This window comes from Taudactylus pleione, unplaced genomic scaffold (assembly GCF_031769625.1).
Source record: "Taudactylus pleione unplaced genomic scaffold, aTauple2 ptg000013l, whole genome shotgun sequence".
NCBI classification, from domain to species: domain Eukaryota; kingdom Metazoa; phylum Chordata; class Amphibia; order Anura; family Myobatrachidae; genus Taudactylus; species Taudactylus pleione.
Window position 1 is genome coordinate 4,705,231 of NW_028284416.1, and position 23,501 is coordinate 4,728,731.

The 23,501-nt window shown below is 46.3% G+C and overlaps 2 protein-coding genes across 3 annotated transcripts; both read right to left on the bottom strand.

The window, feature by feature from the left end:
- Positions 1 to 199: 199 nt before the first annotated feature.
- LOC148542347 (rho guanine nucleotide exchange factor 3-like) lies at positions 200 to 15,264 on the bottom strand. Its single transcript, XM_088469157.1, has 12 exons — positions 15,090 to 15,264; positions 14,746 to 14,803; positions 14,600 to 14,653; positions 13,252 to 13,356; positions 12,397 to 12,558; positions 10,220 to 10,282; positions 9,504 to 9,600; positions 7,672 to 7,748; positions 7,323 to 7,580; positions 7,051 to 7,221; positions 6,539 to 6,728; positions 200 to 660 (listed from the first exon to the last, which is right to left on the bottom strand). Exons 1-12 carry the CDS (start codon positions 15,161 to 15,163, stop codon positions 422 to 424), a joined length of 1,548 nt encoding a protein of 515 aa, XP_088325283.1. The 5' UTR covers positions 15,164 to 15,264; the 3' UTR covers positions 200 to 421.
- Positions 15,265 to 20,573: 5,309 nt separating this feature from the next.
- VMA22 (vacuolar ATPase assembly factor VMA22) lies at positions 20,574 to 23,478 on the bottom strand. Of its 2 annotated transcripts, none has more exons than XM_088470419.1 (6): positions 23,413 to 23,478; positions 22,911 to 23,042; positions 22,504 to 22,607; positions 22,128 to 22,243; positions 21,372 to 21,524; positions 20,574 to 21,276 (listed from the first exon to the last, which is right to left on the bottom strand). In XM_088470419.1, exons 2-6 carry the CDS (start codon positions 23,037 to 23,039, stop codon positions 21,164 to 21,166), a joined length of 615 nt encoding a protein of 204 aa, XP_088326545.1. In that variant the 5' UTR covers positions 23,040 to 23,042; positions 23,413 to 23,478; the 3' UTR covers positions 20,574 to 21,163. The 2 variants fall into 2 exon arrangements, with proteins under 2 accessions (XP_088326545.1, XP_088326535.1); XM_088470409.1 differs by lacking the exon at positions 23,413 to 23,478 and adding an exon at positions 23,232 to 23,379.
- Between the last annotated feature and the right edge of the window lie 23 nt (positions 23,479 to 23,501).

Genomic DNA, 23,501 nt, shown 5'->3' on the forward strand with positions numbered 1-23,501 from the left:
CCCCTTACTCTGACGATGGGGCTCATTCACATTAGTCTTTGCACCACATTGGCTTTGATCAAAATTCATTGTTGGTAAGTACATACACCATGATTACGTACCCCAAAATCTTTTCATCAGCTCTGCTATGACTGACTGCCCCCTAAAATCATCTCTCCAATAATGCTTCATGCGTCAAAGGGCGTTATAGACCTTAAACATTTATCACGCTCAAAAAATTATGTAAGCCAGAAAAATTGCAAAATCAGTTTCTTTCAAAATAATTTTTACACAAGGATGGGGGCAAGCCTTTTGGGGAAATATGGTATGGTGCGGGACATTGTTCAGAATTCCAGTACTGATGCGGTAGAGTTTGGTAATACAGTGACCCGGGATGTTTTACACATGGTTGGATGCTGTGATGTGACCGAGTTCCAGGTCTTTAGCCATCCTCCAACTTGTCACTGTCTTCATGGCAGCTCAAGCTTAGGTCCGAGATGTCGATCAGAGTGCAGGGGGTCTCCTGGGGAGCGGCAGGGCGGGCACCCTGCTCCCTACTTGTCACCATGGCGTGTCGGATACAGCTGACCCATTGCTGCTTGTTGAAGGAATCATTGGCTTGCAAGGTGTGAGCTTGTCCCCTAGATCGATCCCTTAAGCTGACGCGGAAAAAGTTTTTGGCTGTAGAAAAACATAGACAGAGAAAACAATCCTTAGGAGGTGAGCACATCACTCAGCTGGTGACCCATTGGGGGTCCCTCCATCATCCCACTGCAATCTGCACCTCCCCCCACTGTCAGCGAACGCAGAGCACCCAACACCCAAACCCTATAGAAGTCAGGTCATATATATACCTACAGTGCCTGCAGGTTATAGCAAAGGCTCTTGCTGATTGGACAGCACCTACAGCCAATCCAATCACACCTGCAACACAATGAACGCTTTAATTCGCAACGGTAACGGCCCCTTTAGTGAAGCCACAATACAGAATACACAAATATATATGTTTGTAGAGTACATTTTGTTGCATAAAACAAGGGTACTCCCATATCCCATGACAGTGGTTGCAGTGTAATAGGAATGATCTGATTGGTGGATAAAGGGGCTCATTGTTCTGATGCTCTAGAGCAGACATTGATAACCTGTGTCTCGCCAATTGGTGTGGAACTACACTTCCCAGCAATCCCTACCAACCTTGGAGAGCCATAAGTTCCCAATTTCTGTTACAGAACATGGTCTAGTCAGGCCACACACATCCGGTGCTCTAATTCAGGCAAATTGCTCTCATATTGAGTGTACCGGGGCCGCTAACTGGCAATCATCCAGCCAGAATGAGCCCTGCAAGTTCGAAAGCAGACGCTTCTTCCAATGGTTAGTGTAACCCTATTTCCCCCGGGGTTATGTTAATGCTGTCACCTACAGCAGTGGTGTCAAACTCGGGCCCTCCAGATGCAGTGGAACTACACATCCCAGCATGCATTTCCACAGTTTTGCTATTAGGGCATGTTAAAACTGTGGCAGGGCATGCTGGCATATGTAGTCCCACAAAAGCTAAAGGGCCCGAGTTTGACACCACTGACCTACAGTGTGTGGATACTTTAGTGCCTCCACCCAAGCGTTACAAATTATTATTCTGGGTCTGCTTGGGAAACCCAACTGTATCTAATGGAGCATACACACGGTCAGATTTGTCAGATGAACGATTTGAACGATTTTACCAAAGATTTGAACGATTTGAACGATTTTTGACTGCATTAAAATGAATGGAATCGTCCAAGTCTGACTGCAAACCCATCAGATGTCAGATATCGTTATCTGACCATCGGGAACGCGCATCGTTCAAATCGTTCATCTGACAGATATGTCAGATTTTCCTTCAGATATGAATAATTGAACGATTTTTTAAATCGTTATCGTTCAGATCTGATGAAAAATCTGACCGTGTGTATGCACCATAATACCGCTAATGAAATGACAGATTGGACAGTATTATATTTATAGAACTAATAATACCTCTCCCGTGTTCTGGCAGAAATTCCTCAATTCAGCCTCCGTGACCCTTCTCTTTGACAGGTAAATAACAATATTACTGATATATATTAAATTTTACATACTTTCAATTACTGTACATCAATATCTTTATACCAAGACACCTTTATCGCCTCACAATCACACTAGTACTACTATGTGTCTATACATTTATACACCAATATATAACTGTAACTGTGAATGATACAAGTTAAGTATTAACGTATTATATTGTAATTATAACTTGACGGCTCAAGGTAAGTATTATGCTGCGTACACACGCTCAGATTTTGTTAAAGATATGAACGATAACGATTGTAAAAATCGTTCAATCGTTCATATCTTTGACATGTGTGGCACGCATCGATGAACCATGCGCGTGCCCGCATGTCTGATAACGATATCTGAAATCTGATGTGTTTGCAGTCAGATTTTAACAATTTCATTCATTTTAATACTGTCAGAAATCGTTAATCGTTCATGAAATTGTTGGTAAAATTGTTTAAATCTGACCGTGTGTACGCACCATAAGATTAGGCTGTCATAGTTACTTGTCTCCACAATAAAAGAAGATTAAAATCCCTTTACAGGCTTGTGACTCCGGGTCCTGGTGCGCAGATAATGGCTCCTTTAGATTATCATATACAAGTCCATTAGCAGATGTACTCCTGGTCTTTTCCTACGATCTTTTAATATCTGTCAGCTGATTGTAACACTCTGAGTAAAGGCCCCCATACATCAGCAATCTGAGGCAATGACTATAGGCCCCAATTCAACATCAGCAATCTGAGGCAATGACTATAGGCCCCCATACATCAGCAATCTGAGGAAATGACTATAGGCCCCCATACATCAGCAATCTGAGGAAATGACTATAGGCCCCCATACATCAGCAATCTGAGGAAATGACTATAGGCCCCCATACATCAGCAATCTGAGGAAATGACTATAGGCCCCCATACATCAGCAATCTGAGGCAATGACTATAGGCCCCCATACATCAGCAATCTGAGGCAATGACTATAGGCCCCCATACATCAGCAATCTGAGGCAATGACTATAGGCCCCCATACATCAGCAATCTGAGGCAATGACTATAGGCCCCCATACATCAGCAATCTGAGGCAATGACTATAGGCCCCCATACATCAGCAATCTGAGGCAATGACTATAGGCCCCCATACATCAGCAATCTGAGGCAATGACTATAGGCCCCCATACATCAGCAATCTGAGGCAATGACTATAGGCCCCCATACATCAGCAATCTGAGGCAATGACTATAGGCCCCCATACATCAGCAATCTGAGGCAATGACTATAGGCCCCCATACATCAGCAATCTGAAAACCACAATTGAACAATTTGAAGATTTATTGCCTGATTTCAGGATTTTCCAATCTAGCAATCTGCGCCCATACACTACAGATCTTTTTCAGTGATTTGCAGATCGATTGCAGCAAACACAGGGCCTGATTCAGAGCCGCTCGTAAGCGGCCGCTCGTTCGCTCCGAGCGATATTTGCCCAACTGCGCATGCGTACGGATCGTTATACGCATGCGCGAACCAGTCAGTGCGTTCGAAATTCATGTGCTCGCAAAATAGCGAATGCCTGATAATTTGAGTGACAGGAATAGGGGTATGTGGGTGGTAACTGGGGAAGGTGCTTGAAAACGGGGAGTGGAGATCCAAACGCAGGCGTGCTTAAAGGTCAAAACGGGCGTTTTATGGGTGTGCATAATTAATACAGCAGCGTCATTGACCACGTCACTGGGTTATTTAATAGACAGAACTGCTCGCAAAATTGTGGTAGCAAAAACCAACCACAAGAATAGCGAGCAGTTCATACGCTGGTCGATGTACTCGATTAATTTAATAAATAGCGGACATGATGTAGGATGCGAGCGGCCAGGGGGCGTAGTTTCCCAAAAAACAACTGCAAGTTTTGTTTGCTCGTCCAGACCTAGAGGCGTGAACAGACCGCAAAGAGCGAACGGTTCGTTTGAATAGCCAGCCCTATTTTCTGGACGAGCGAGCGCTAATTGCGTCCGGCTCTGAATCAGGCCCACAGATCTGACAATCTTGAAAGGCTCCATCATTTTACTAGTAAGGGTCTGCAAATCTGCTGTACACTAGCTGTACACTAGCAATCTACAGCCACAATCCATCTGTGACATCCAACAATGTTGTACAATCTGATTTAACAAATCCAATCACTTTTTGGTTGCAATCTGCGATCTGTGAAGCCCCATACTGTACATTGCAGATTTTTATACACAAATCGATTGCAAATTGTAGAATTGCCACAATCGATTGCTGATGTATGGGGGCCTTAACACCTTGTAGCTGTGATGGTAATAATATTCTCCTCTGTACTCCTTAGAACTGTAGTGGTATTACTCTATTTGTCTCTATGCTGTAACTCCTGGTCTAAAGCATTAATTCACTAAAATGTCACCTTTTTCTTAAGCAATCATTGAATACAGTATCCATGGTTACTGACGAGATTTATGACAGTTCTTGCTCAGGTGCATGCATTAGTGGCATCCAGTATATATGATTCTTTTCAGATGTTTTTAATACAGCTACAGTATATGGATTATCCCTGAATGCTGCACGGACTTCCCTTTATTAGTGTATTGACCGTCACTGTAGTTAATCAGATGACATCTCTGTATAAACGCTCAGCACGCTCAGCACTGGGCAGCCTCTACCCAGCTTTCAGCAGCAGCTATAGCTGTATTACACCAGAGCCGGCGTCTCCTCTCCGAGACTTTCTCTAGGCTGTCAGTGACTATTATCCGCCCGCCAGCCGGGGAGTTACTTCAGCTGAGGACCGCGCCTCTCTCTCTGCCTGTTCACCGTCCTCCCACCACCTCTGGGTGGGCTCTGTGACACAGACTTCTCAGCACCAATCACAGACTGGGTTGTTACCAAGCCCACCCTGGCTACACCACCTCTCACCGGCGGCTACTGAACTCGCTGCTCTCAAGCCGCGGGCGCCGGTGAGTAGATGGTGCGCTCTCATGGGGGATCTGGAGTCTGCCTCACGGGCGCTGGCACCCGCCTTTTATACTCTCCTCTGCCTAGTCATGTGACCAACTGCCTCTTCTAGTAAATTCTGCAGCGCTTAAAGCTGGGTACATGCGGAGCGATCTGCTCGGCAAACGATATCGCTGAACGATCTCCCTTGAAATTCCTGTTGTGCTGGATGAACGATATTATTCATCCACACACCAACGATGAAAGACCAACGATCGTTCTCCCATATAGAAAATTAACGATTTCGTCCAGATTGGCCTGCAAGCATGCCTGATGGACGATATCGTTATTGTTCAGCGGGAGTGCGCATCGTTGGTCGTTCATTGCTTACAAATGGAACGATATTTCGTTGAACGATATCGTCATCGTTCATATCTTAACGATATATCGTACCGTGTGTATGCACCATAATGTTCATACCCACAAGCCAAGAACTGCCATGTACAATAAACTTTTTCCTTTTAGTCACAATCAACTTTATTAACCCTTAAACGCCCTTCTTTTAAACAATTATAAACTATACTATAACCACTACTGGTGTTACATTAGCAAACTGCGAAAGAATGGCGGGCCGCAGACGCATCTTTAGGAACTCACGAGCGGGTCTGAGTCGTACTTAACTCAGGGATTGATGTAATAAGTAGTGAAGAGTGCAGAAGTGGACCAGTTAAGAAGTTGCCTACAACAACCAATCAGCTTTGAGGTAGGTACAGTCTATAAAATGATAAGTCGATGCTGATTGGTTGCTATGGGCAACTTCTCACACTGGTCCAGTTCTCCAATCTTTTCACTGCTTTAAACTTCAGCCCCTCAGTCTTTTCTCTACGACCGCTGAATGGGTGGTACTGGGTGATAAACGGGCGGCAGCAGGGTGCACCCACGTAAGAGAAACACCACATGGGAGTGTCGCTGGCGTTTAGCCAGAGTTCATAGCTATGCGTGCGTATGGTTAGTGGCCACCATTTTGAGTCGTATCTTCTGCGCCTTGCATGGGGAAGGTGTAAGTGCCCTTCATAGCGATAACGGCTGTTGTCGTGGACGGGGAACTGGGGGGGGGGGCAGTACGATCGCACGGATGCAAATGGCTCAGCATGCGGGCATATGGGTGCATTATAATTCTGTAAGCTGTAGGTTCTGAAATTGTGATCACATGAGGCGAGACTCAGAGTTAGGCCCTGTGTGTACATCGCAGGGTCCATGAACCCTATCGCAGATGTACTATGAGCTGCCTTCAGTCTAACACCGAATGCACCTTAGACAGGAAGGCACAGTGTGGAGATAACGCCTGGGAGACAGAAGACTGACACTCATCATTTCTATAATAACTTAGATCATTTAAGGCTGACAAAATATAATCTACAAAGAAAAACAGTGGTTGGTTGAAGAGGTGGAACACTCACATAATATATAAATAATTAGTCAATGCAGAAGTAAAGAGAGTCTTTGCTAATCGCGTTTCCCCCTTTCGGGAGTTGGGACATTATCCTGTACCTTTCTCGTTGGCCGCAGTGAAAGCCCCTCGGATGGAGCCTCCTACCCTCACTTCTCCGTCAGGAAGGTCTTCCAGCACGAGCTCCGGCAGAGGGATGGGCTGGCGGTAGACCTGGAACTGTAACTGATCATTGTGCGTCACAAGGCGCGTGAGGACGAGGATAGTCTCAAACAGGAAGACGTGAAGCCTCTAGGTGGGAGAATTCAAAACAAGTTCCCATTAACATAGCGAAATTTGCTTTCCTCGCTGCGTCCATCAATAAACACAATTTGTACCCTGAAGTCCATCTGTGACACCATGAGCTCATCTTCAGTTCAATACACCCTTCACATAAAGATACGACAGCAGAATCCTAACTCAAACCAACAACGACCTTGGTCTCTGCTCAGTATTGTCTAGAGCTTCATCTCAAGATATCTGAGAGTCCAACACCCCTCCCCTATTTAAAGCCATTGTTGAGGCTTCCTGAGAATGTCTGGGCCATGCAGAAGGTTCAAAACATGTCACTCACTTGGCCTTTGTTGTTCTTTAATTCCCCATGGCAGTGCAGAAGCCGCGAGTGAAAAAGCCCTTCTTCCTTCTGGCTCTCGTAAAGATAGGACAGTCTATTTTTGTAATATTCACACTCAGCCTCCCCGGCTTTGCTGTTGATCAGACTAATGATGTCCTGGATCACACACACCTAGACAAGGAATAGGAATATACGTGTCACAGATCTCCATCCACCATGCTTCACCAAATGGAACATCTTGAACCAGCACATAGGAGAGAGTTCATACTCACAGCTTGACTCAGTGGGGCATGGTCGGGGTGTTCGGGCGCCGTGTGTTTCAGCAGCTCCTTCAGCAGTAGAGGGTACTTCACCAGCCGGCTCCGGGGCAGGTCCAGGAAGCTCCACACGTCCAGTTTGCGGCTGAAGGCAGATTCCTGGCACAGTTGCAGAAAGTTGTGTACTGCCGCGTTTCGCCTCTTGTGGTCCAGCAGGGCCTTGGCGGCTACTTGGTTGCAGCAATACACCTTGTAGGAGTGGAGACATGGTAGCTGTGGAGCAGTGAAAAATGCAGAATGGTAGGAAACATGGCAGCAGAACCCCCATCGGCTCACTGTGTGAGATAATTACATTATAACTCACCCATTCCAACATGGTGGGCCCAACCTGCTCCACGGTGCCATCTTCACGCCGTAATCTTACCAACCGGTCAAAGAGATCTAAGATTGATTACAAAATGGGGACTTCATTTCAGATCTAGGATTGGAGTTTTTTGTGCAGCCCCGAGCCAACATTTTGTCTGTGTGGGTTATTCTAGAAGTTATAATCTCATGGACACCTGACATAAAACATATTAGGGGCCGGTTCAGCGTTGAACTCGAGTTGTCGCAGTTACACACATATTGTGCACGTGGAACTAAACGCAGATATTTGTCCATATGCCGGGTAGTACGCATTTATGGCACCAAATTGGCCCTATCCGCAAGCTTGATTTAAAGCCACCATCACTATCTGCGCGCACATACATCAGCCCAGTCTTTGGCGCAAGAGATGCGTCTGACATCCGACAGATCTCTGTGTACTCTGAAATCAGCACAGCCTGAAATTCCCACATGTCCACAATAAACTTATCCTGCATGCAGCCAAAAGTGGAGACGTTCACAGAGGCGTGCGCTCGGCTGTGACCCATACAAAGAGCACGAAATGCAAGATCCATCCACATAGCGGACTATCTTGCAACTGAGAATTGGCCCCGTAATGTATGAAAATATATTGTTACCATCTGATTGGAAAATTAACCAAAACTTTGGCAGAGTTTTGATTTAGGAAGTGAGGGAGACATATAATGAACATATAGAACCTCATTTGGAAAGTGCACAGAGGGCCTGATGCAGACCTGCTCAATATCTGCGTACGCTCGCTGGATGCGTATACAAATTTGTCAAAGTGATGCCACGGGAAGCGAACGCTCGCCAAGGCATAAGCACGCCCACCATGTCTTAGCGAGCGGCCACTTTGTCTGAGCGTACGCCCAATCGCACAGGCAGAGCCGCCCACCAGCAACACGTCATCTCCAGGAAGTGTATTAAAACACTGGTACATCGAGCACCATCGGATGTGAACGCAGTGCTTGCGGTTGCTTTACCCTACTGCAAGCATTGCGAGGAAATCAGTGTAAAAAAGGGCAAGTGACGTGTACTATGACGCTGCCTGTTAATTATGCACGCCTCTGAAACAGCGTTGAAACACTCAGGCACGCCTGCGTTCGCAACTCCAACCCCCCGTTATTAGTGTCCTGCCCCTGTTACCACCCACAAACGGCCTCTCCTGTCACTCATTACACTGGGCTGCCTTTGCTGGGCGAGCGAGAGGGTTGTGTTCGCAGTGTGTAGTTCACGCACGCGCAGAACGAAGCGCGCGCATGCGCGTATGCAGAACATCAGGCCGCTTGTGGGTGAACATTGAAGTGCTATTTTACCCTACGTCCATTCTCGGGTGGATCCACAACCCCGCAGACCTAGGTGCAGATGAGGTAGTTCTGAGGGCCCTGCCTGTAGGCAGTACACTGTAATATGTGCTAGGTACACTTGTGCCGGCCCTCTTCCGACCCCAAATCAGGTCACCTCATGACGTCACAGAGAGGGTCCGGGATGACAAGAACTTGCCCGCCTGGCTGCAGGGTGCTGCTGTATGCACCCAGAAGCTGGAGAACACTGCCACCTCCTCTGCCTTGCTTCTTGGGCAGTGGCAACGGTTGCACAACCCACCATTCGACCTTACTTGTGCACATAAATAAGCATTGCAGGTCTGCAATTTCTGTGATTCATAAATGACCCTCAGCATCTTCACGCTGCCCGGAGGACTCTATAGAATCTGGTGAACGGCTTATTACACAATTGGCACTTTGGGGAACACAAATCTCTAATGTAAAGAACATATCACGAATGAAGGAGGACCCTGTTAGGCAGCCTGACCTCTGTGCAGCGGGGGCAGCGTGTCCAAGATGCTGAAGATCTGGTTGAGGTCTTCCTGAGTCATGATGGCCAACTTTAACATGGGCTCGTAGTAATTCTGAAAACACAGAAGAGACAATGACTGAAGGGGGGGATAGTGATGACAGAAGGGTCACTAGAGAAGAACGGCCAGCACGCCTTCAGCCTGAGTACGCCTTACACTGGGGATCAAGGCTGACGTTGGGGAGCTGGAGAGCAGTGCAGAATAAGCCATGGAGACTCAGCATGGGTGCTTGTATTACATCCAATTGTTTATTTTTTATTACGATCTTCATTTACGAGCCTGATGAAGACCACCAAACAGTCCTGAGACGCTGGTCAACCCAAGGTGTCTTCTCTGTAAAGTTGAGTCTCTGTGAAGCATTTTACCATTTGTGGTGCTACTGTTGGATTTTTCGAGGATGGGAGCGATGCTGAACTCTGCCCACAGGAGAAAATTATTTTGTTGATGAGATAGGGACTGGTGGCATTTTGTGGAATGCGTGGATGATGCCACCACATCTGTGTGTGTGTAAAGGATATGACATGTTGTATACAGGATGCCGCTGAGGGCAGACCTGAGCAATTTGGGATAATCTGCAGTGCTGCCCAAAACTCTCCAGCTCTTGTGGAACTACTAACCCCAGCATTGCCTGCCAGTTAAAGGCTGGTAGTTCTCCTCTCTGCTTTTACATTACCTTCTTCACCAGGTTGAGATCTTCTATTAACATGTGCTCTCCCTGCATCAGCTCGAATATCACCTATGGACACACAACGTATGAATGGAATTAAATGAAGTCAGTTCTTGTTGGTGATGGACCAATTCTATGGCAAAACACATGATGAAAGCATTACATGTAATAACATCGGGGCTCATCCCGGAGGTACAGGGACTTGTAATGAAGCATTTAGAAGGTACAGGGGGACTTGTTATAGGCAACCGTCAGGGAGAAAACACATTACATTAGTCAATTTTTTTCGGTATTCTTAATAAAGGCAGAAAACGTTAACTGCTGTATCATGTATTAAGAGTCTATCGCCTAATGTGGGCCGGTCACCTACAGACAGTGGATACAGCCATTTTGTGTGCTGTATTATTATTCATAAGAATGGTGCACATTAAATTACTGAGAACCATTACCTCATGAATATTAGTCAGGTATCATGAATATAAATCGGGCCTCATGAATATTAGTCAGGTATCATGAATATAAATCGCTCCTTATGAATATTAATCAGGTATCATAAATATAAATCGGGCCCCATGAATATTAGTCAGGCCTCATGAATATAAATCAGGCCTCATGAATATAAATTGGACCTCATGAATATTAGTCAGGCCTCATGAATATAAATTGGGCCTCATGAATATTAGTTGATGCCCTCCCCAACACTAACCTGCTATTTCCAAATATACTATTACACTGCTGTGGGCTCTCTCGCTGACTTCCACCATTTTATATCAGCTCTCTCCTCCTAACATTCTGCCCTCTCACTATCCTACACAGTTCTACTAGAAGGGATATATTTACTATAGTGCAGGTTTATAGAAGTATAGATGTTGCCCATAGCAACCAATCAGATTCTACTTATCATTTATCTAGCACCTACTAGAAGAGAATAGCTAGAATCTGATTGGTTGCTATGGGCAACATCTCCACGTCTATAAAACCGCACTTTAGTAAATATACCCCTAAAACTCTCAATCCCCGAACCCTTTCTGCTTCTTCACCATCTTGAACTCCCCTCCTTCCCTGTCCATCTCTCTGCACTACTAAAATGGTAGTCACCGTCTTTCCTCCCTCCAAGGTCCCCCTTTCTCCCCGCCAATGTCTCCTTCACTGTCTCCTACGTCTGTGTGTCACTCTGGACTCTGCCCTCCTCTTCTGCCCCACATTCAGCCCCTCTCCCAATCTCAATTCTCCACCACCGCAATAATTCCACGATCCCCAAAGCCACTAAAACTATTATTCAAGCCCTTATCATAGATTATAGATACCCAATCCAACTCTTATGTAACCTCCCAGTCTTTAAGTGCGCCCTTAAGATGCATCTCTTCATTTAAACCTAACACCCCTCTTCCTGGTACCTCTCCAGCCTCTGCATCACACAACTCCGCCCCCCTCTCCCTCTCTGTGTCCGTCCATATTTTCTTCAGAATATAAGTTCTCGAGAGCAGGGCCCTCACTCCTACTGTCTCCATTAAGTAATTTGCAGGTTGTTGTTATATTAACATTTATTTCTATAAAGTACTGTAATCTGTAACTGTCTAATGCACCTATAATTTTGTTGAAAGCTTTCCTCTACGTACTAGGGAACCCTTGTGGCGCCATATAAATAAAGACAATAATTATATAAGTCAGGCCTTGTGAACATTAGTCCAGCCTGGTGAATATAACTCAGACCTTGCGTTAACTAGGTTTGGCGAGAGGTGCTAACACAGAGGGAGCAGGCCTAGATACCTAGGGGACAGAACTCTGAAACCTAGAGAGACACTTGGAGAGTCATTAGGCTGTTGCAGATCCAAACAATGCTCCAAGCTCTTAGCTCTTCCCTGGCCCAGGTGGCCATACCCCTCTTTGGGACTTCATGACATCACTTTCAGGGGATGGGGCCTGCACAGAGCAGAATATCGAACCAGCACTAGCCCTGAGTCCTTGTGGATAATAGTCAGGCCTCATACACATTAGTCAGGCCTCATGAATATTAATCATGCCTCATGAATATTAATCATGCCACATGAATATTAATCATGCCTCATGAACATTATTCAGGAATTAGTACATTGAATACTGGAAGAGCCCAGAGCAGAGCTGCCACTGTCGTGTGTCGCTGACAGGCCTGCTATAAATGACTGGATATTATATCCCCTCACCTCCTGCCGCTTGATCTCCCGAGCAGACAGCTCCTCCCCGGCATTATCAAACGTTTCGCTCCACAATTTGCTGCTCCTCCTCTTTGCGGACCCTTGTTCTCTGCTTCGCGTCCGGGGGGAGAAGCTGAACAGGCGGTTCTCACTCCGGCAGCCTATGGAGCGCTGTAGAGTGTGGGGGACATTGGCAGGTTAGTACATCTATAGAAGACCAAAATAGTACTCATCGCCCTGAGATGTAACTGGGGTTCACTGGGCCCCCAAAACACATTCCGGTAAAATATGACCCAACCGCTAATCTGCTTTATCCTAACCAACAATCAATACTGTATCTTCATCAATTTCACCTTCACGCAACTTTAACGGTATGTACTTAGCCTTCTAATAACCGCACTGAATCATTGGTGTTTCTGTATCTCTCTGTTTCTCCACCAAAGCCTTTATATCATATAAGCTGCAGGAGGATATATACAAACCAACACATCCAAGTAGTCTGAGGGCAGAGTACAACCTAGTACTTGTCTGACTAATTCAGTATGCAGCCAAACTAAGGAGGGAGGGGGAAAGATCCTTAAAGACAATTGTTTTAGTTTGCGCACCTTATGCTGTTGTGCCCCATTGTAGTTGTACCAACCAATCGCACGTCACTACCAGTGCACCAGGGGTATACAACATGCACCCTCCAGCTGCTGTTGAACTACACTTCCCAGCATGCCCTGACAATTTTGCTATTAGGGCATGCTACAACTGTGGCAATGCATGCTGGGCAGTGCAGTTCTACAGCAGCTTGAGGGCCACGCGTTTAATACCCCCGTCATACACTAACTGATATCAGACCTCTCCACCCATCTCGGTTACCTGGATGGACAAGCTGAGCTTCTTCAGGGGGGTAACTTTCGCTTGAGGGGTGCTGGTTGCTGACAAGGTCTTGGTAACAGGTTTAACCCTTTTGTGGCTGGGCTCCTGCATGTAACACACAGAGAACAGGAGGAGTTGGTAGGTTATTTGGTAAATACACATTCCTATCACGACTATGGGTTATGTACTCACTCACACACATAAATGGACTACACATAAATGGAACTAAGAGTGATAACTGATACAGCATTTCAGGACACTACTTTCTTTGTTGCACTTTTCCCTCTAGTGACCGGTGACTTCTGTTCCTGCATGCACTTTCCTGCTGAAACCATAGAGCAATGATGCACTGACAGCCGGTTAGTGTATGACTGAAGGCCTATAATGCCAGCAGGAGGATGTCCTACAACTGCAGGAACATAATAATAATATTATAGATAAACCCTTCCGGCACCCATACTTATTGTACACAGATTCTGATAGAAGGTTGTAGAGGGCTCTAGAATAGGTTTTATCAAATCCCCTTCCGCCTTGTTGCAGAAATAGCATAACTGAGCGTAAAGGGGTTTTCCCACCATTGCTCAACCTTAATCTATGGGCTTCTACAAGTTCCCCTGAAAACTATTGCTTGTATTTAGTAAAAACTGCAGTAGGCCATCAACAGACCAATAAATGAAAGTTACCCGTAGACCAGAAAAAGTTTTTTGCATCTGGGACGGGATTGTACCAGGCCCCCGATACACAGGGGGACAATCACGATGTCTCTCTGGGAGCATATTTCCTCCCTTTATAGATTTTCACCAAAATTCAGAGAAACTTTGCTCAGTAAATTGCTCCCATCACCTAAAACATAGGTTTATATCGCACTGACGTGAAACGGTCTGGCCAACACCGTGTCTATAGGGCTGATGTCCATGGTACTGTAATAGTACGTATATATATTTATTATGCCTCTGTAGAATTACACTATTTGTCCCTTTACTAAAGTGCATATTCCGCACGCGCACATTGAGAGTAGCTTGTGCACCAATATACAGAGGAATGCAGCCGATCACTAATTCACTAGCAACTAGTGACAGCATGAAAGAGTCCATCGCACTACGTAATAGGGAGCATTTCAATGTTGTTAAAAATAACTAACCACAACCGATGAGAAATGAAATAAATACATATAACAACACCAAACTTCCTCACATAAATCACATGTAATTGTCTGTAATTTAACCCAATCCTGGCTCTAAGTGACCCAATAACACACTGCAATGAAGGGACAAGCCGTTAACTGAGGACACGGCAATGACAGGTGTATAAGAGAGCACTGTAGTCCTTCACCTGTCGGTGTACTCACCTTTTCCTCCGTTACCTGGGCAGGTGCGCTCTCCCCTTGCTTCCTTCGCTTTAGCTGAAATAGAAAAACGATGGGGGGGTGTAGTAAAGCAGTGTCCCTAACACGTCCCCTGCCCTCCCACAGATACAATGCATAAGTCCACATACCCCAGAGCTCTCCGACAGAGATCCAGTCGTATAGGAACGCTCTCTCTGCACTGGGACCCTGTGTGACGGAGGGAACAAGTCTAAGATCATGATGTTACTATAGTCACCTAGGCCAGGGGTCGGCAACCTGTGGCACTCCAGCTGCTGTGGAACTACACATCCCAGCATGCCCTGCCTACCCCTAATCTAGGCTTTGTACGTTCTAGTGGATATTCATACTGGTATGGCCCAAAGGCGAAAAATAACCTGTAGGTTTTCATTAGTTTCCAAGCAATATCTGCCTCAGCTTTTACAAGACTCCTTCTAGCAATGCGGTGATCATGTACCAGACAAATCGGTCATACCAAGCTTCGTCGTCCTCCTGGTTTGTGTCCTGGGCTTTCTCACCGACGTCCATGATCTTGGCTCCTGGTCCCATCAAGGCTCGCTCAGTGTACGTCTCTGACCGTCATGGCGGACCATGTCAGCGTTGGCCCAAAGTCATCTCCTAGGCTGCGTTTCTCAACGTACTCAGGAAAGTTTCTGAAGCTGCTTCAATTACATTTCCGGCTGTGGCTGCCGATTCCTGTCATAGGTATCTGTCAGTGTGGTGGAGCAGAAGTCAACACTTCCTATCGCAGAGGCTCAGCTGTGGGTTAGGGTGCTCGTAGGCTCCTCAGACACTTCCTGACTGAGAACGATTGCATTCTGACTAGAAGTACCTCACACAGTTTTATCACATTACATTTCACAATACAGTGTAGTGACCTGTAAAGCCTTTTCTCTTTACATTATTAGTGACTTGCACTTAAGATTGGTCTGCACACAGCTATTTTGTGGGCTAAACCAATAATAAGTTGATCAGCTGGCTAGAGACTAATCACATTGTTGTGGTAATTAACAGCTAGCACTTACCTTACTTATATTTTTTTCACAGTTTTTTTTAATTAATATGGCATATTTTACATATATTCACCTCATACCTCCCAGCCTCAATAAGGACACTGATTCCTAGTTAACCAATAGGATGCATTCTCCGGATTACTGGTTGAGCTCACAAAATGGCTGCCGTCTCTGGATGGGGACAGGTCTATTTTAATAGTAAATATGTGTATCTAGCATACTGTACTTCACCACTGTGGCCCGTATTCAAATAGCGCCGAAAAGTCGGAATCCGCGAAAAAGTATCACAGATGACGTCATTTTGCCGGCGGAAACTTTTTGCTGTATTTAATTGTAAAGACTTTTCGTGTACCGGAAAAGTCAATGCAATGTAATAGGCGAAAAAGATTCGCCTATGAATAGCAGGCGGTAAAAAGTGCAGAATTGCGGATTTGGGGTGCAAAGGTGTGGAAACCACTCTGCACCCTTGGGACAGCCCCCCAAAGGATAACTGCATCAAAAAAATTTTTAAAAAGTGAGGAACACCCCAAAAACTGCCATTGAAAAAGGGGGTGAAAAAGTACAAAGTGGGGGTACACACATAAAAAGTAGCTAAATAGACTTTGGGGGGGTCTGCAAGTATGGGGTAGGTGTTTTTGATTGCAGGTGCTTGCTGAAGGTGCGTTTTTAACGTCACTTAAAACTTCACATTAGGAATTTTAAACCATGCTTGCACCCATTTTCAAGTACCCCAAATTTGACAGGACTACTTATTTTCACCCCCAAAATAACTGCTTAATGCTATTCTTCACCACCTGTGCAAAGACGCTATTTAGAAACAATTAACAGCTCTTAAGTTCCCCTAATAGCTTCAGGGGGACATCTATACGGATCCCCAATGTTAGTGCATCTTTTGGGGGGTGTCAGGCTGATTTCCCCATTTTTGACAGCACCTTTCGCGTTTCAGTTTCGCCGGGATGTGTTATCGCATCATTTGGAATTGAATACGGCGAATAGTGGGGGCGCGCACGACAACTTTCCACCCCCAAAATACGTGATGTAGGCGAAAAATCCGGCAGGCGGAAAAGTATCGCGGGTGCGAAACTAATTGCATACAGGCCTGTGGTGTCAATAAGAAACCCAGGGGGAGACTCAGTTAAGCTCAAAGTGCTGTCGGAATCTCGCATGAAGTGTGGTGCGCACATAGCGGGAGGGAAAACTTTGCTCATTTTTTTTCTATTTGCTCGAACCTCTATGGCAGAGTTTCCCTAAATAGTCTTTAGGGTACCCTAACAGTACATGTTTTCCATACCTCCTTACTAGAAGGCCGGTGCATTCGTTACTGACTGACACATTTGGTAATTCTGTGAGGAGGCCTGGAAAACCTGCACTGTTAGGGTTCCCTGGGGACTGCAGCTGGGGAGCACTGATCTATGGCTTGCAGGGAAAAATAAGCGAGATTTACCTGCCCAGATAACCCACAATGTATTACGTCTTAATGTGGTCATAAGGCTGAGGGATCACTGACTTCATTATGTGTGGCCGTGTTGTGCATTATAAACGTTTCCCTGAATTGCTCAGATTTAAGCAGGCCACGCCCCTAAAGATTATCTTTACAACCAGCCAACTAGTTATCTGGTAATCCGGCAATGTATGGGCGCAAATGACAATCGACCATCTGCTCCTAAACACCAGACAATGGTCTTTGAGAGACGTTGGTTATATCAAACGGATAGAACCAAATTGTCTGTACAACTGTTTTCCGGTGTTTGAGAGGAAATGGTTGTTAGCCGGTTGCTACCATACATTACAAGATTTTCATTCCAACCAGCCAACTAGCCGTTTGGTTGGAAAGATAATCTTTAGATGCTTGGTCTGCTTAAATCCGAGTAATCCAGCAACACGTAGGCATCATTTTTTATATGGAGCAGCATATTCCATAGCGCTTTACAATTTGAATCGACAGTAATAGAACAAGACTGGGTTGTAAAAGACAATATGGTTCAATTGGGGGTGGGCTTCAAAAGTGTGGTGACGAAACAGAGGGATGAGTCTATGCGATGATGGAAAGGATTTAAGGGATGGTGGTTGAAGTAGAGAGTGGGTAGGTGCAGCAATGTATAGTAGGGGTACCAGGTCCTACTTTAATTGGAATAAATAACTGTGTGGTACACGCTTTATGTTAATGGTTGTATGTTGGAGGGGTTCGGAGGGCATGGGGGGGTGAGCGGATGGCTGTATGTAGAGTTATGTCTGTGTTGGCAATGGGTGTAGTGATTGTGTATGACAAGTAGATTATATCTATGGTACCAGGTGTGAAGAGACCGATATCTAAAAATATTGATATGTATACTCAATGTATAATCATCCTCTTTTAAGGTGATCTCATACCGTATTCACAGTGATTTAGGTACTTGTACCAGCATCCTTTCTTACATTCCCAGCGGTTTTTCACACCAACCTATTGATTTTCTCATTGGTTGTCCGATGCAATTTAGTAAGTCAACCGATAGTAGAAGTTAGGGTTGATGACGTTGACCACTGCTGACTGCTACTTCCAGGGGTTACAGCACTAGCAGATTTCTCACTCCCCCTCCTCCACTCCTGTGTGTGATAGGGAGCAGCAGAGCCTAGCTGTAGTACCTTGCATCCCCTTACTCCTGTGTGTGATAGGGAGCAGCAGAGCCTGGCTGCAGTACCTTGCATCCCCTTACTCCTGTGTGTGATAGGGAGCAGCAGAGCCTGGCTGCAGTACCTTACATCCCCTTACTCCTGTGTGTGATGGGGAGCAGCACAGCCTGGCTGCAGTATCTCACATCCCCTTACTCCTGTGTGTGATAGGGAGCAGCAGAGCCTGGCTGCAGTACCTTACATCCCCTTACTCCTGTGTGTGATAGGGAGCAGCAGAGCCTGGCTGCAGTATCTTACATCCCCTTACTCCTGTGTGTGATAGGGAGCAGCAGAGCCTAGCTGTAGTACCTTGCATCCCCTTACTCCTGTGTGTGATAGGGAGCAGCAGAGCCTGGCTGCAGTACCTTACATCCCCTTACTCCTGTGGGTGATGGGGAGCAGCAGAGCCTGGCTGCAGTACCTTACATCCCCTTACTCCTGTGGGTGATGGGGAGCAGCAGAGCCTGGCTGCAGTACCTTACATCCCCTTACTCCTGTGTGTGATAGGGAGCAGCAGAGCCTAGCTGCAGTACCTTACATCCCCTTACTCCTGTGTGTGATAGGGAGCAGCAGAGCCTAGCTGCAGTACCTTACATCCCCTTACTCCTGTGTGTGATGGGGAGCAGCAGAGCCTGGCTGCAGTATCTTACATCCCCTTACTCCTGTGTGTGATGGGGAGCAGCACAGCCTGGCTGCAGTATCTCACATCCCCTTACTCCTGTGTGTGATAGGGAGCAGCAGAGCCTGGCTGCAGTACCTTACATCCCCTTACTCCTGTGTGTGATAGGGAGCAGCAGAGCCTGGCTGCAGTATCTTACATCCCCTTACTCCTGTGTGTGATAGGGAGCAGCAGAGCCTGGCTGCAGTATCTTACATCCCCTTACTCCTCTCATTGGGCCTGATTCAGAGCCGCTCGCTCTGAATCAGGGCCGGGCTTTTATTTTTTTTTGGAGCGGCCTCTTGGCCACTCGCATAGCTGTGGGTGACCACCCACAACTATTGCGAGCGGCCAGGATGATGGTCGCGATGGTCAAGACCATCGCGACCATCGGGCTTGCAACGAGACCCTGGTGGTAAGGTCTCGCCCATCGCAAACCCCAGAGAGCTTTCGGCTCTAACAGGGCCAGAAGCTCTCCACTGACATCACTTGTGACGTCAGTGGGGTCGCCCCACAAACGGCAGGCGTTCTCATGGGAACGCCTCCGTTTGGGCTCAGCGCTCGCAACCGGGTCTGGATCAGGCCCATTATTCACTGTCTTAACCTTATCTTGCTGGGTGTTGATACTCTAGGTCAGTGGTGGCGAACCCTGGGACTCCAGCTGCTGTGGGACTACATATCCCAGCATGCACTGCCAGAGTTTTGCTATGAGGGAATGCTAAAACTGTGGCAGTGCATGCTGGGATATGTAGTCCCACAAGCAGCTGGAGTGCCAGGGTTCGCCACCACTGCTCTAGGTTGTCACTCCACATATCTATGGAATATACTCAGCAACATTCTGACCCTGGTGTTTTTATGATTATCATACGTTTAATGTTGTATTGTTTATTGTTATTTTTTCATATCTCGCCTTTCCCTCATCTGGGTAACCACTACCGAGATAACGATCTGTGTAAGTCCATTTTAATCTGTTTTCCTTGCAAAAATTAATAAAGGTTATGTTTTAAGATATTTTGATTGACATTTAGCTATGAGAGTGCATCCTATAGAGCAGGGGTCTTCAAACTTGGCCCTCCAGCTGCTGTGGAACTACACATCCCAGCATGCACTGCCACCTTTTTGATATAACAGCATGCTAAAACTATGTGCAGTGCATGCTGGGATGTGTAGTTCCACAGCATCTGGAGGGCCAAGTTTGAAGACCCCTGCTATAGAGTCTTTGGGTTGAAGTTCTCACAGAACTGATATACTCTCCCCTTTTTTATCTAAATATACTCTTCTAGGATGGTGCTCGTATAAAATCAATGTCCGATGGGGCTGCTGGAATATAAATGGTTTGGGGGTTAGGGTCACAATTCCCTATTTACTTCTTGAATTAATTAACCTGGGCTCAGCTGATTAGTCCATAACCTGCATGGCGTCAAATGTAATTCAGTCAAATGTAAGTGGGAACTAACAAATCAGACACATGTGCGCTCGAGTCTTCCTCCTAAACGAATCCATCTACTGCTATATTCTCCTTATAATCCCTCTTTAGTGTCCTTGCGTGCCCCCATCCGCTCTAGTTTAGGGCAGTGTCTCTATGATGTAGGATTTTCTTGTAGGTTTCTATTTTAGTCTTCATCAAACATAAATACCATGAGTATAAAGGACCTTTATTTCTGCAGAATAGATATACAAAGCATATGGCTTCCATTGGATTTTAATCTTCTTGACACAAACAGACTAAGTCACATAAAGGCAGCAATTAAACATGTAACTATTCCCGCATGTACGGTATTCATATGAAACTGAAGTGCAGGTGAATCTTATAAGAGGCGAAGTCCTTTCTGGTAAACACAAGGGGGCGCTGTTCAATAAACCCTTCAACAAGTAGTGGTGCAAAAAACGATTCCAGAACCCGTAACGACCAGATGACGCTTTTCTAGAACAGCTGGGAAACAGAATCTGATTTTATTACAGCAGTTCCCGGTGCACCAGCCTGCCTACATCTCCTCCTCTCCCTAACAGGGAGGATTTCACAAGAACTGTGGTAGATGGTGACACTCATAATATAACTTTGAGAGAATACAAACACTCATAAATACATTCATTCACCCGCAGAGACCTCCCAAGGCACAGGTGAGACCACGGTAAAACATTGTGGTAATTCACTCACTGTGAGCACTCCCCACCCAATCACATGCCCCCTTAGTGGTATGTCCATTTACGGGTCCCATCTGATCGCTCTCAGCCCGACCGAGCCTGCATCTCTCTCTTCTTGGTCAGTAGGGTGTGGTATTGCCTGCGGGTCTCATCAATGCTGCTCTGCAGTGAAGCCACCTCTGCGGTGAGGGCGACACCTGGAGGGGAGGACAGATAATGTAAACGCGCCCGCTGGGCTCAGCCACCTTCACGCAAACACTTCTACAAAGTTTTACACGTTCCACCAACTGACCCTGGCGGAATGTGCTCTGTGCTTGCCGTAGACTCTGAGGAACCAGAACCCCAAACCAGCGCAGCGGGTCATGAGATGGCGGTGGCCTTGGCTTCTCGTTTTTCTCCGTTTTAGGTGGTCTGTGCGTCTCAGAGGTCCCTCGGTGTCTCAGCACTGGGAGGGAATAGAATGACTTTTTTAAAAAAATATATGGATTTTTGTTTGTCCCTATTTAGATGAGCTTGGGTTTGTCCCTCCGAAGAGATCACTGCACTGAATCCTCCTATATCTTACACATTCCCTCCGTGCTTTTTCTCCAATGTTTCTAATCCCGATTGTCTCACCTACCCCAATTTAAGGACAGTCCCCCTCTGGTCTTTGCATGTGATCTCTCCACCTCCCAGGCTCATTAATCAACTGCTTGTTCTTCAACCTCCATCCCCTTGTCACTTCTCCTGCCCACCTTCCGTATCTACTTCCTTCCTGCCGGGACCCTTTCTTCCCTCCCCTTATACAATGTGTAATGGGGATCTCCTCTTCCACCTCATCTGTGTCCCATAAGGTCTGCTGCTACTTTGCTCCTCTAGAACCACCCAACCACCGTCTTAATCCTGTATAATCTGGTGGAACTTCTCTGTCCTCTACCGACCCTCAATGGTTTCCTTTCCACCCACTTCCTCTATATGCACAGTCAGGTCTGATAACGAGTAACGCCCTATATGTATATATGTGAACCTACATGAATCCATGAAGAATAGGCTTGTTATATAAACTCACCCTGATCTGCTGCTCCCACATCCTCCACCTCTCGTAGAGCCTCTGCTTTTATCTCACCACTCTGCCCGGGCTCAATGTGTTCAACATGAAAAGAGCTCGCACCAGCCTCTGCAGTGCTGGATTACGTTGGATCCAGACATAAAAGAGATATGAAAACAGAAGGGAGGGTTACATCCGGGTCTCATCACACATAGAGACTGATTCTAAGCTGGACGCAGTGTAGATGCCGCATTAAGTAGGCACAGGACATGCGCCCCAATTATTAGTGCGTCTAGAGACAGAGGTCCACAACGGACGCCGAGTCCATCTCAGAATCAGACCTATAGGCTCAATATAGATTATATGTCAATAGTTAAAGCAGACCAGCAAGTCTCACCTGTCCTGGACGCAGACAGAGGGCACCATATCCTGTGTGTACTGCAGAGAGGACACAAACTTATTCCCCATAGAATATCGAGACTGAGAAAGGAAGAACCATCCCTGGAAATGAAAAATAAAGTCAGCAGACGTGGACAGGTGATATTTTATAGTGGATCTCACACAGGAAGCAGACATTGTGTCAGTTGAACCAATATTCAGCCTACCAATTCTCTAGGAACTAATGACATCACTGAGGCATGAGGCGTGGAGTGCCTCATACCTCAGTACTGTCCCTAATTTCTAGGGAATTTGTAGTCTGCATTCACATGGATGTTATTACGTTATGCACTGTGCATTGGTGACATGTAAGTTTAAATGAGATAAATACTGGCAGCGACTGAACCGCACGGAGCCATCACTCACCTTCTCGATGAGGCCGTTCAGACGTCCCCGCTTCTCCTGCAGAGCTTCCAGGTCTTCCATGAGCTGCAGGACCAGCTGGTCCAGCCTCTGGCACACCTCGCTGAGCTTCTCCTCCGGAGCTGGCGCCATGTCCTAGGAGAGACAGGGTACAGACCGGAGATGAGACGTACAGGTGAGTCCCAACGTTATTTATTTCCATGACAATCCCTCTCGCTTCCAACCAAAATCTTCAGCACACAGTCTATGTCCCTTCCATAACTTACATTGCTTCTGATGAACTCAGCCTAACAGGACAGTGTTACTGCAACTGTCTCCCCTTACCTGAGACCCTCAGTGAGGTATGAGGTGGGTCTTACAGTCTGAGAAGACTCCTAGTCACATGGGTGTCCCGTTCTCTCACCTAAACACTGCATAAATTACCATTGCCCCTCTTTCTGCCACCCACCCCTCCCATACACCAGTGCCCAGTGCCCAGGTCTGCCAGTTCTGCCCTTCTGCTCACCTTTTCTTTGGCATGTACTTGTCATGTGACCTCCCCTAACCCGGAAGGCTACTTCACACATACGCCACTTCCGGGTGTGGCGCGGCAGC